The 12,694-nt window shown below is 42.2% G+C and overlaps 1 protein-coding gene across 1 annotated transcript; it reads right to left on the bottom strand.

Moving 5' to 3' along the window:
- Positions 1-682: 682 nt before the first annotated feature.
- On the bottom strand, positions 683-8,986 carry LOC311138392 (rac GTPase-activating protein 1-like; the record flags this gene model as incomplete). The annotated part of the gene is made up of 16 exons (XM_084173062.1): positions 683-758; positions 1,203-1,308; positions 1,524-1,647; positions 1,858-1,993; positions 2,241-2,346; positions 2,537-2,735; positions 2,923-3,021; positions 3,248-3,415; positions 3,624-3,772; positions 4,041-4,161; positions 4,389-4,463; positions 4,666-4,713; positions 6,339-6,408; positions 7,488-7,648; positions 8,468-8,670; positions 8,902-8,986. The coding sequence occupies 16 exons, from the start codon at positions 8,984-8,986 to the stop codon at positions 683-685; spliced, it is 1,926 nt and encodes a 641-aa protein (XP_084029188.1).
- Between the last annotated feature and the right edge of the window lie 3,708 nt (positions 8,987-12,694).

The following is a 12,694-nucleotide window of genomic DNA, read 5'->3' as shown; positions in this document are numbered from 1 at the left end:
AACCTAGTGGATAATGCTGGAAATACCGGTTAAAAGCACAGCACCTCAAAAAGTGCACCAAACTCCTGGCCCTAGTCATCATAAGTAAAAACATATTCCACAAAAGTGGAGATTCAAATGTTACAGCATAGAGTTTTAGTTTAACGTTACATAAAGCTATTACCAGCAGTTATTGTTTAAAGCTAAATAAAATATTGCATCATTCATAAAAGAGAGTTTAAAGTGTGTGATATAAAAGTGTATGAAATACAGTGATATTGCAGTGGTTTCCTATGTATAGTAGTAACGTAACAAGGATAACATTGTTTAAAGCTAAATCAATTATTGTAAAGTAATAAAGCTTTGGTAAAAAAAAAAAAGAGTGATATGTTTGTGATATAAAGTTGTATAAAATAGTGATATTGCAGTAGTTTTCCATACATTTAGATTTTAGTCATTTAGCAGATTATTTTATCCAGAGCGACTTACAGGAGCAATTAGGGTTAAGTGCCTTGCTCAAGGGCACGTCGACAGATTTTTCACCTAGTCAGCTCGAGGATTCGCTCTTAACCGCTAGGCTACCTGCCGCTTATATACAGTAGCTAAAGTTAACAAGAATAACAGATTTTCTCCTTGACCACATTATTGGTTCTTTAGAAAATAGTATAAAATTATAGTTTCCCTAAATACTGAGGCTTGACCACTACTTCAGCTGAGGGGAAGCAAAAAAGCCTCCTTGGCGACTTGAGCTAGCAGATGCCTTGCTCTTGCTTCCAAATCTGTAAAATTACACAAGAAAAAAAACATTACCCTCTATCACTCCAATCCTGGGAAGAAATACAACAGACAGCTAAATACCCATTCAAGGACAGATAGAAGCACACATTCAGCGAATTAAGCACTGATATAAACCAAGCTAACGAGAACATTAAAAAACAGTTGACAAATGTATCACCCAAGAAAACACACAGAGAAGGAACATTACTCAAGACTAAAACAAACACCAGGGTCATGTTAATTAGGACCCACAATAGAAAAGGTTTAAAAATGTTTTGCAATGGAAAACAATGATTAGCACTTCTTATTGGACCAGGTACTCCCTTCCTGTTTCAGTATGTTTTCTTACATTTGGCTCCTAAAGAACACAACCCATTTGAGATGTGCATTAAGATATTGTGGGGGTGGGGGGAGAAAGAGCCCTATGTTTAGAGTGTGCTGCTTACATGGTGGTGTTTGACAGGGTCTGCTTCATTCGCTGGGACAGGGAGCTGGAGGAGGGAGTTTTGGTCATCTGGTGTTCTGGAGTGGTCACTGGCCCCAGCATGCTCACTGGATGGGGAGAGAAGAAACACATTCAGGAGAATATTAGCTCAGACTGGAGAATATTGTGACATCTTTTTTGCACATTACCCAAACACTATGGCCATAAAAACATTCAAGTTTGAGTTAAAAAGCCATAGCAATGATATGGATATGTTTTGTATTTAAACATTCCTTGACACTAGTCTATGGGCCAGGAGAGACTGGTTCTCAGTGGTGTTTACCTTTGTGGTCGGGAGTGTTGTAGCAATTAGCATTGCCCTTGACCATGTTGTCTGGGTGGGCCTGCTGCTCCACTGTGTACTGGCTCCAGTACTCGTAAGGAAGGTCCAACAAGCGCTCCATCACCTGTTTACATCAATAGGAATCAAATACCCTGTCGTGTGGAGACTAACACTAATTTCTGTGTGGTGAGAATCATTATTATAATGTATTGAAAAAGTACTAAGATATAACACAAATCGTATGTTAAAAACTATAAATTAGTGTCCACATCCTTTAGAAAAAAATAAAACATACATTTAGCTGACAGTCATATTTGTATAGTTCCATACATACCCTTGGTTGTCGGTTGGTATCCTGCAGGATGGTCATGGGGTCTGGTTCTGGGACGGCATGGCCTACCAGGGTGGGCCCGAACACTCTGGCCAAGTTGGTGATGTCCATCTTGGTGTCTAGTACACACTGGGCAACCCTAAAAGCACCAGAGGTCAACCATTTCATAGAGACTCAAGTGAATGGAGCTTCTTCAGTGCCTTGTGAAATCAGGACGCTTTTAAACTTGCCTTTGATTATGGGGGGCGATTACCACATAATTTAAATGACATTGACGGTTACATTTACCAACATCCACTACCACAGGTAGGGGCAGCACTTTTGACTGGAAATGCAAAGTGACAGATTTGCAAAGTGACCGTGAAGGGGTGGAAGCACTGCCGTACCTCTGCAGGTGGATGGCTAGATAGGCCAGAGTGTCTCTGTTGGGTTGGGGCAGCTCACTGATGGTCTGGTAGATCAGCGCAAGGCTATTGTCATCGTCCTGGATTTCTGTGGACAAGACAAGAGTGATATCAGAGGCGCTCCATAGAGTACTCACAAGGTAAGGAAACAAATGCGTAATTTTGGTGAACTATCCCTTTAATGCATACCTGACTGCACTTGATGAACATAACCAGAATAACTTATGCGTTTTAAATCTATTTAACCCCTGAAAGACAGCCAACTGCCAAGGACGGACCTGCAGCCACCATGAAGGCGCGGTTGAGGCGGAAGGTGAGGAGGGGCTCAGGGAGCTTCCTCAGGAAGTCCTTGAGGAGGCCCGTGACACAGTGGATGTCATCCACCTTGGCCAGGGCTGGCACCATCGTCCCCCGCAGGAACCTCTCCTTCAGTTCCTTCACTGTGCGCCCCTCACCCGACACACGGTACAGACCCGTCTGGGAGGGGCGGTGGAGAGATGGAGAGAGAAAAAATGGGCAGGAATGTTAACTGGCAATCGGGGCAGTTAAACAGGAATTATCAAGGTAGAAATACATTTGTTATCAGAGCTAATATCTGAAAAGATTACTGATATTATTTTATTTTATCAAAGTAAATTTTGTAAGTGCTAAAATGGCTGCCCACCTCATGTAAACCCCTGTGCTCAATTTCTTTGACACAATGGACCACTAGGGCTGGGATCATGGGAGAGGAGGAGGGAGCGTAGTCTGCAAGGGTGCTCGGCTACAAAACAAGAGATACATTTATGACGTGAAGTTTGGAGAAGGCATTCGAGACAAAGATGGTACCAATACATGAATGGTGTCCAGAATACACCAAACCATACGCAGCTGAATCCGATATAAAGAAAATAGCATAATGATCAGTTATTGCTGTATAAGCACCAAGTGTTGCAAATATGAAGTCTTGTCAATCTATGTATGTATAACTAACTACACAGGTTCAGTACCTCTCTGGTCCTGATGGGTGTGCTGCCAGTGGAGACAGGGTTGCACGGCAGGGGGCAGCGATCACGGCACTCGGGGTGAGCCACCATCTTGCAGTCCTGGCACCTCAGGCAGAGCTTTCCAAACTTGGTCTTCCTTCCGCAGGGCACGCAGAACTCGGACTTGATAACCTGAGTGAGAAGAGGGGTAGAACAGAGATTCTAGGCTTGAATGTGTAGATGTTGGACAAATCATTAGATGGTAGATAAGATTACTCAATTTAAGACAATTGCGTCAACATTCTCAAGCTAATAATGTGTCAAAAACTAAAAAATGTCTCAATGCTGTTAAAAAAACAACACGGTACAGACAAAAAAAAAACAATGACATAATGTGTACCGTTTTGGCGAGGAACTCGTGCTTTCGGACCCGGCCTTTGGCGCTGGGTGTTTTGAGTGGGGGCGGAGCCTCACTGCATGGGGTGCTGGGTGCCTCGCTAGCCGTCTCTGATTGGTCAATAGTAGTGGTACTGTCCCAGCCCTGAGGAGCTGTAAGAACAGGAGAACAGTTAAAGATATAGCAAGGAACTTTTGTTATCTCCTTGAAATCTAGTGGCAGTTGCTGGGATTGATAAAAAGTGGTGTTAAGGCACGAAACATTTTCAAACAGGGGAGGTAGCCCACTACCTGAACTTGTCCAATATGAACACTAAATTTCGCTTCCCGTTTCAACAAGCTTCACTACGCTGTGCCCATTTAAACATGCCCCTGGCTGATGAGAATAAGGATGTAGCTAGGCTTGTTAGTTTCGTCTCACCGGTGGTCTTCCTGCTGCGTGTCCAGTAGCCGGTCACTGTCTTGATGGTGGACACGGCCTCCACAGGACCTCCGTTGACAGGCACTGTGATGGTGGTTTTGGTCACTATGGAGTCGTTAATCTGCAATAATACATACATATCTTGTGATTGACAGGAAATAATACTCAAAAAGGAGAAAGCAAATGAAGGTCTATTGACCAAAATTCTATACATTGAATCACAGTGTGCTGGAGTGCGATACAAATCAAGTGAGACTAGGGTCAGAAATGGGTTAGAAATTAAGTAATTTTGTAGAAGTTGTATTAGCTTCACTGGAGTTAGTTTCAGAAGCCTGCATTCAGTAGTACCCTCTCCGATGTTCGGCCACTGGAGCGGGGTTTCTTCACCACCTGGGGTGGCTCAGCAAGGTTTCTGGAAGAGCGCTGTGGAAACAAAGAGGAACAACTGAGCTAGCCATACTTTAAAAATGACTGAGCATTGTAGATAACCTGGCACTTAAGACTACATTTCCACTCTATCCTTGACTACAGATCCTTTAGATATAACATTTGAAAAAAAAAAAGACATGTACATTTCTATTGTGGATCTGTCAGGCTCTAAACTAAACAGTATCTCTCCACACACCCTTTTCTGGCGCTTCCTCAGTCGCACCGTCCTCATCACAGAGGAGTCCTACAGGGAATAGAGAATGGTGACAAAACAGTTCATGTTTATGAGAATATCTATAATATTAGGTAGTATTAGTGTGGATATCTACACTGAAAAAAAATAAAACACAACATGCAACTATTTCAAAGATTTTACTGAGTTACAGTTCATATAAGGAAATCAGTCAATTGAAATAAATTCATTAGGCCCTAATCTATGGATTTCACGACTGGGAATACAGACATGCATCTGTTGGTCACAGATACCTTTAAAAAAAAGTAGGGGCGTGGATCAGAGAACCAGTCAGTATCTGGTGTGACCAGCATGTGCCTCATGCAGCGTGACATCTCCTTCACATAGAGATGATCATGCTGTTGATTGTGGCCTGTGTAATGTTGTCCCACTCCTCTTCAATGGCTGTGCGAAGTTGCTGGATATTGGCGGGAACTGGCACACGCGTGGATCCAGAGCATCCCAAACATGCTCAATGGGTGACATGTCTGGTGAGTATGCAGGCCAAGGTAGAACTGGGACATTTTCAGCTTCTAGGAATTGTGTACAGATCCTTGCGACATGGGGCCGTGCATTATCATGCTGAAACATGAGGTGATGGCAGCATATGAATGGCACAACAATGGGCCTCAGGATCTCGTCACGGTATCTCTGTGCATTCAAATTGCCATTGATAAAATGCAATTGTGTTCATTGTCCATAGCTTATGACTGCCCATATCATAACCCCACCACCACGGGGCACTCTGTTCACAATGTTGACATCAGCCTGGTACAGTTGAAACCAAGATTCATCCGTGAAGAGCACACTTCTCCAGCATGCCAGTGGTTATCGAAGGTGAGCATTTGCCTATTAAAGTTGGTTACGACGCCGAACTGCAGTCAGGTCAAGACCCTGGTGAGGACGACGAGCACGCAGATGAGCTTCCATGAGACGGTTTCTGACAGTTTGTGAAGAAATTCTTCAGTTGTGCAAACCCACAGTTTCATCAGCTGTCCAGGTGGCTGGTCTCAGACGATCCCACAGGTGAAGAAGCCGGATGTGGAGGTACTGGGCTGGGGTGGTTACATGTGGTCTGCAGTTGTGAGGCTGGTTGGACGTATTGCCAAATTCTATAAAACGATGTTGGAGGCAGCTTATGGTAGAGAAATGAACATTAAATTATCTGGCAACAGCTCTGGTGGACATTCCTGCAGTCAGCAGGTCAATTGCACGCTCCCTCAAAACTTGAGACATCTGTGGCATTGTGTTTGTTGTGTGACAAAACTGCACATTTTAGAGTGGCCTTTTATTGTCCCCAGCACAAGGTGCACCTGTGTAATGACAATGCTGTTTAATCAGCTTCTTGATATGCCACACCTGTCAGGTGGATGGATTATCTTGACAAAGAGAAATGCTCACTAACAGGGATGTAAACAAATTATTGCAATAAAATTGTGAGAAATAAGCTTTTTGTGCGTATGGAAAATGTCTAGGATCTTTTATTTCAGCACATGAAACATGGAACCAACACTTTACATGTTGCGTTTATATTTTTGTTAAGTTTATTTGATAACTTTTTCTATTTTTGTGATGGCGCAACTACGATGTCCAAGACAAATGGCCCCTTGGGGAAACTGTAAAGTGGATATACTTACCAGAGAATCATCCGTTTTGTCATAGCTAATGTCTGACAACAAGGAAGCAGATTCATCTATGGTGGTTAACCTGAAAGACATGACGAGAGACTTGGTTATGATCACTGTTCTGAATCAGAACAATCTGGGTCATATTCACTAAGGACTCGATTCAGACTTAGGACATTTACGTCCGTCCTACACACGCCTTTCCTATTACGCACTTCTCAGTAGTTGGTATTCAGACTTACCTTATGCAGGTGCGTAACAGGCTTTGCAGGCGTGGTTCCCTTGCGAGCACTGAATAAATGTAATTCAGCTGCTGAAATCCCTCCCACTTGCTGGCCAACAGATTCCCTCATGGTGTTCATTCAATAAGGGTTTCAGTACATTTATCTAAATTTGGTTTACCTTTAATTAGAATTTTCTCGACAGAATATATAGAGAGAACGGTTCAGAATATTAGAGATCAATTAAAGAAAGCCATGTAAATAGATGCATATTCATCTCATTTTCAGCACTAATTGGTCAATTTAAAAATATTCGGATCTTGTATATTATTTTAGTTAGGAAAGTATTTATTCTTTTTTTTTTTTATGTGGAGAGCCTTTACACACTAAACATGTTGGTGAATCAAAAATATAGTTGTTTGATTCATCTGAAGGTTGCCATATTCAATTGTTAAATCCATGAAATATTGGAAGGTGAGAAAAGTGTAGAATAGGGGTTGAACAGTAGTCCTATAAATCTACCCTAATAATCCTCACTAATGATGGAACTGTATGACAACCGTCCAGTTGTCGTGAACCGTGCGCCAGGCTCCAGATTTAAACTGCTAAGTATGGTCTGTGTTCCATAATGATTCAAAACAGGCTACATGTCCCAAATTACTGCACAACTTGTAATACGTTAGCCTAATATGATCCACTATTGCTAGCGTTCCTCAGGGGATTTACGTTCCATTCACGCCCCTGCTTAACTCATGTCGGAATTCCCCCCTAAGCATTTAACTGAAGCAAACGGGCCGAAATGGGATAGGCATTTCTGAATTTGTCCAAAAACAAATGTTTGTTTTCCATTGCAAAACATTTTTTACATTTTCCGTTGCATGCTCTAATGAACACAGCCCTGACAAGGCTGATGAGGGCCTAGTAAAGGAGTATACAGTACCTGTGGCTGGTGTTGAGGTTGGGGTTGTTCTTGGCGGCCTGTGCGGCCTGGGAGTGGGCGTTGAGGAAGGCCAGGGCAGAGCGCTGCTCCTCGCTCAGGTGGAGGCTGCTGCTGGAACCATCCGCCACCAGCAGATCCCGGATCAGCTGAATCTGACGCTCCTACACATACACACAAACACATAGAAACACAGACACACACAGATCAGGAAATTACCCCACGATGTCATAGCCTTCCGAACAGTGTTCATACTAACTCATAGTCTTATTAAATCAGGCTGTCATACACAATTAATTGGTATATAAAGCTTGAAACTAATGACTGCAAAATGGTGTAAATGATCCTTACAAGCCAGAATATTGAATAAAATGACATTTGAACTTACTCTTCCGGTTGTCCGTGGTGTTTGTCCTTCATCTGCTCGAAATTAAGAAGGTAACCCTCTAAAAAGTTGGGTAAAAAATATGTCGCAAATTTCGACCACCTGAAGGACACCACAACCGGTAGACTAAATTCAAATGCAATTTTATTCAACATAAAAATAAAATAAAAAAGGTTTGTCACATACACCGGATAGGTGCAGTGAAATGTGTTGTTTTACAGGGTCAGCCATAGTGGTACAGCGCCCCTGGAGCAAATAGGGTTATGTGCCTTGCTCAAGGACACCAACATCATTTTCACCTTGTCGGCTCAGGTATTCGATCCAGCAACCATTCAGTTACTGGCCCAACGCTCTAACTGTCACATTCTGACTTGTAAGGAACATTTACACGATTTTGCAGTCAGTTTCAGGCTGTATATACCAATTAACTGTGTATTACCGCCTGATTAAATCAGACTAACTCATAACTAACTAATTAACCTAACCATAGTGGTCCTCTTTTTAACAATGAACATTACAAATGAGCAGCATTTCCCAATAAAATACACCACAACATTGGACGTTTAATGTACTGTAATTTATCTTTAACTGTACCAACCAGTTTCTCATAGTCACACTCAACCCGCTGGCGCCGTCTGATCTCCACGTCCACCTGGTTGCGAGCGTGCTTCAGCTTGACTTCCAGAGCCCCCCTCTCAGTCTCCGTTTTGGTCAGCACCACCTTGCATGCCCCAAGCTCCTCCTCCCACTGCAGCCACTTCCGCCTGCAGTCCTCGAAGTTCAGAGCCAACTGGATGAACACTGGGCAGAAAAGCACGGGCAAGGGGATGGTTATAGACCTGTTGATTCCTTTGAAGTAAATCTCCCCCATTGCTTTGTTTTTCAGGTTAGGAGTGTGTTGGGGGGGGACATTACATTTGCACCAGCAAGTGAGAAAACCTGCAATCTCTGATATGCCATCCCTGATGTGCAATACCAGGAGAAACACTGATCTCAACCGTCAACCAAAAGCATGCTCCACTAGTCACTTACGTGGTTCGATGCCTTCATTGAGAATCTCGGAGTGTGCACGCAGACTCTGGAACTGGTTGTGTATGTTCAGCACAGTCGATTCCATGTCCTGATAAAGTAAGGTTCCAAAATGACGAGGGGAAACAATCATGTGACAGAAACCCAGCCGGGAACTTGATAAAAGATGTTCTACTATATTCCTCTCTGACTTTATTTATTTCGTAGTTATAACGTTAGCTAGCAAGAATTATAAATAATAGATAGGCTAGCTAGCTACCAAAGGTAGCGTAATCTATTTTAACAGATTGAAACGGACTCACTTCAATTTCTTTAGCAAGCAGGCTAGCTAGCTAAGTTAGCTAACTTTAGTAAAGTATTTCATAAACAACACTGAAGAAAAAAAACATGAACAGACACTTACGGGCGTCGGTCCTTCCTAGTACAGTGTCTCACGGCTGATGTTTCCAGCTGCAGTCAAAAGTAACTTTTATTGAAATTCTTGATAAACAAGCTACGTTGTGTGTCTAGCCACACCTGTCTGTCTTATCTGGTCCCAGGCATTTCAAAACCAGGCGCCAAGGAAGAAGGCGTTTCTTTGGGCAGACTTTCTGACACTGCAGTCAATGGGTATTATTGGCGCATTACCGCCCCCATCTGTGTTAGAGTGTAAGTATGCTTACAATTAATAGGCCAAAATACATTAGGCCGACTCTAACCTTTTGGAGGCCCTAAGCGAAACATTTTAGTGGCCCCCCTCTTGACAGCAGATAGAAAATGTTGCAGTTTTAAAGCAAGTTTTCTGCAGTTCTACACATTTTGCCATGGGGCGGAGAGAACTTTTTGCCATTTTATAACAAATGTCATACAATTATACTAATTTTGCCATGTGGCAGAAATAAATGTTTTCAGTTGTAAAGCAAATTTCCTGCAATACCACATATTTTGCCATGACTTATGCCATGTTAATGATATCTGAGTGAGAGCGACTAACAAAATCAATGGGGGTCCCTTGGAGGTCAGGACCCCTGGGCACGTGCCCTGCATGCTCGGTCGGTATTAGGCCATGATTACTAAAAGTTTAGATAACTGGCTAGACTAACTTACCAATCAAAAAATTGGTAGCTGACATGGCTAATTTAGTGACTGTCAGTGACTGACAAAACAAGAGAAACTGCTGAAGCACAACCAAATTTCGAATTTGCATCTTGTGTATTCTACTATTCTGACTCTCAACAGTAAGTTGAGACCACGACTGAGCTCCCCCCTAGCGGCCGGGGCCCTAAGCGACCACTTATATCGCTTATGCCTGGAGCCGGACCTGATACAACTGCCTTGTAAAAACCCATGTTGAAAGAAAATTGCCATGTTACATTCTTCAAGGCTCTGGGGTGTAAGACACCGATGAGATAGGGAGGAATGCCTGTGAGTTTTCAAGCCTTTAGTCAGACACTGGAGCCTGTCCTCTTTTACTTGGTCTGTCACACATGGGACGTACCCCGCAGCATCATTAATCAGCCCAGGCTGGCGTATCTGGGCCCTGCAGAAACTCTACTGTGTCATATAATGAAAAGAACACACTCATATATATAGAAACACACAAATAGTCCACTCACACACACACACACACACACACACACAAAAACATGCAAAGGCGCACTCAAATGTGGACACACATGCAAACACATAGCTAGAAACACTCATTACAGACACACTAAATTACACATCACCTACTACATAGGCCTTCCTGCAAATATGGACATCGGACACATTATCTAACAAACACATACAAACATTGCGTACGCTATACAACATTTACATTTTGTCATTTAGCAGATACTCTTATCCAGAGCGACTTACAGTCAGTGTATTCAACTAAGGTAGATAAACAGCCACATATCACAATCATTGCAATAAAAATACATGCATGCAAACATGCAAACACACACCTATACACCACAGGAAGCTGTTGAGGGGAGAACGGCTCATAATAATGGCCAGAACGGAGCAAATGGAATGGCATCAGATACCTGGAAACCATGTGTTTGATGTATTTTATACCATTCCGCCTATTCTACTCCAGTCATTACCACGAGCCCGTCCTCCCCAATTAAGGTGCCACCAACCTCCTGTGCTGCACACACATACCACAAGCAACACCTATCAGCACATTCTACTTAGCTATGCAGTTCATTCACTCCTAATTGTCCATTTTGTGTTTACACTTCTCTTCCACTACTGTAAGTCCATTAGACTTTTGAGATAAATTTGAGATAAATGGACCTGTCAGTCAATAATACTTTATCTATTATTCATATGAAAGCAATAGGCCGTTCCATGGCTCTTTTTTTTCTTTCTTTTTTTCTTTCTCCACTTTTATTTAACCAGGTAAGCCAGTTGAGAACAAGTTCTCATTTACAACTGCGACCTGGCCAAGATAAAGCATAGCAGTGCGATAAAAACAACTCAGAGTTACATATGGGGTAAACAAAACATAAAGTCAAAAATACAACAGAATATATATATATATAGTGTGTGCGAATGTAGTAAATTATGGAGGTAAGGCAATAAATAGGCCATAGTGCAAAATAGTTACAATTTCGTATTAACACTGGAATGATAGATGTGCAAAAGATGATGTGCAAATAGAGATACTGGGGTGCAAATTAGCAAAATTAGCAAATTAGCAAAATACATAACAATATGGGGATGAGGTAGTTGGATGGGCTAATTACAGATGGGCTGTGTACAGGTGCAGTGATCGGTAAGCTGCTCTGACAACTGACGCCTAAAGTTCCTCTTGTCAAGCATCATTTAACTGCCGGAACTCACTCACTCTCTCTTCTCTAAACATTTGATTGTGTTGGAATGACTGGAGACGTTTTTGAGTTACCTCTCTAGGAAGTTTGGCATCAGTCTTACGAAGACTGTGATACGCAAAGAGAAAAAGGAATCGCTTTGCTACTTTTCCACACAACCCAGTGAAGGCATTTTGGGAAATAAAGCCACCTATCATGCCAGTGAAGGGTTTTAACAACAGAATGCATTTAACATATTTCTATTAAAAACACACATTTCCTTCCACCCTATGTCGTGGCTACATGACTTAAATCCACGGTCACACTACTCAATCCACTTTAGCACTTTAACAAACAACAACCCTGCAATTCTAATGCATACTAGCCACACTTACTATAATGCTGCTAGGCTAGGGCTTCCCTCCCACCTGTCCATAGCTGTTTATTAGGAAATGGAACTGGAGTAATTAGCTTATTTTATGAAACAAACAATTCTGTCTGTTTGTTGCCATTACAATTGCTGCCTAACCTCCAAAAGGACCACAATGGAAATACGCTTTTAAGCTTTATTGTGTTATCCTTGAGGAGTTTCTTAAATTGTATGTGGAGGCATCACCGGCTGATTCGCCCTCATGTTTGTATTTGAAAAATGGTCAAATAAATGTAATCAATCAATCACCTACAATATTGTGTTCACACATGAGTTAAAGTGATTACAGCGAAACCTGAAACTACCTGTAACACATAGTGAGGCCGAATCAATGTGTTTTACAGTAAGAGCGTAAAGGAGAAAAGCCTTCAACTCTATTATCAGGACCACCATCAGGGACTCAGCAATACAAACAAACAAGTCTAACATGCAGATTGTTTATCGCAAAAGAATGTGTTGTGTACATGGGGTGGAATAACGCTTTTTGATAGTAATGTGCATGCATTATGAGCAAATATGGTTGGTCACAGCGGACTCCTTTTGGGTTGTTCCTTAAAACAGGATACTAGCTTTCTTTATTTAGTGGGTC

The sequence above is a fragment of the Coregonus lavaretus genome (assembly GCF_964263955.1).
Source record: "Coregonus lavaretus genome assembly, chromosome: 12".
Taxonomy (NCBI): Eukaryota; Metazoa; Chordata; class Actinopteri; order Salmoniformes; family Salmonidae; genus Coregonus; species Coregonus lavaretus.
This window is presented reverse-complemented; position numbering and strand designations above follow the sequence as displayed.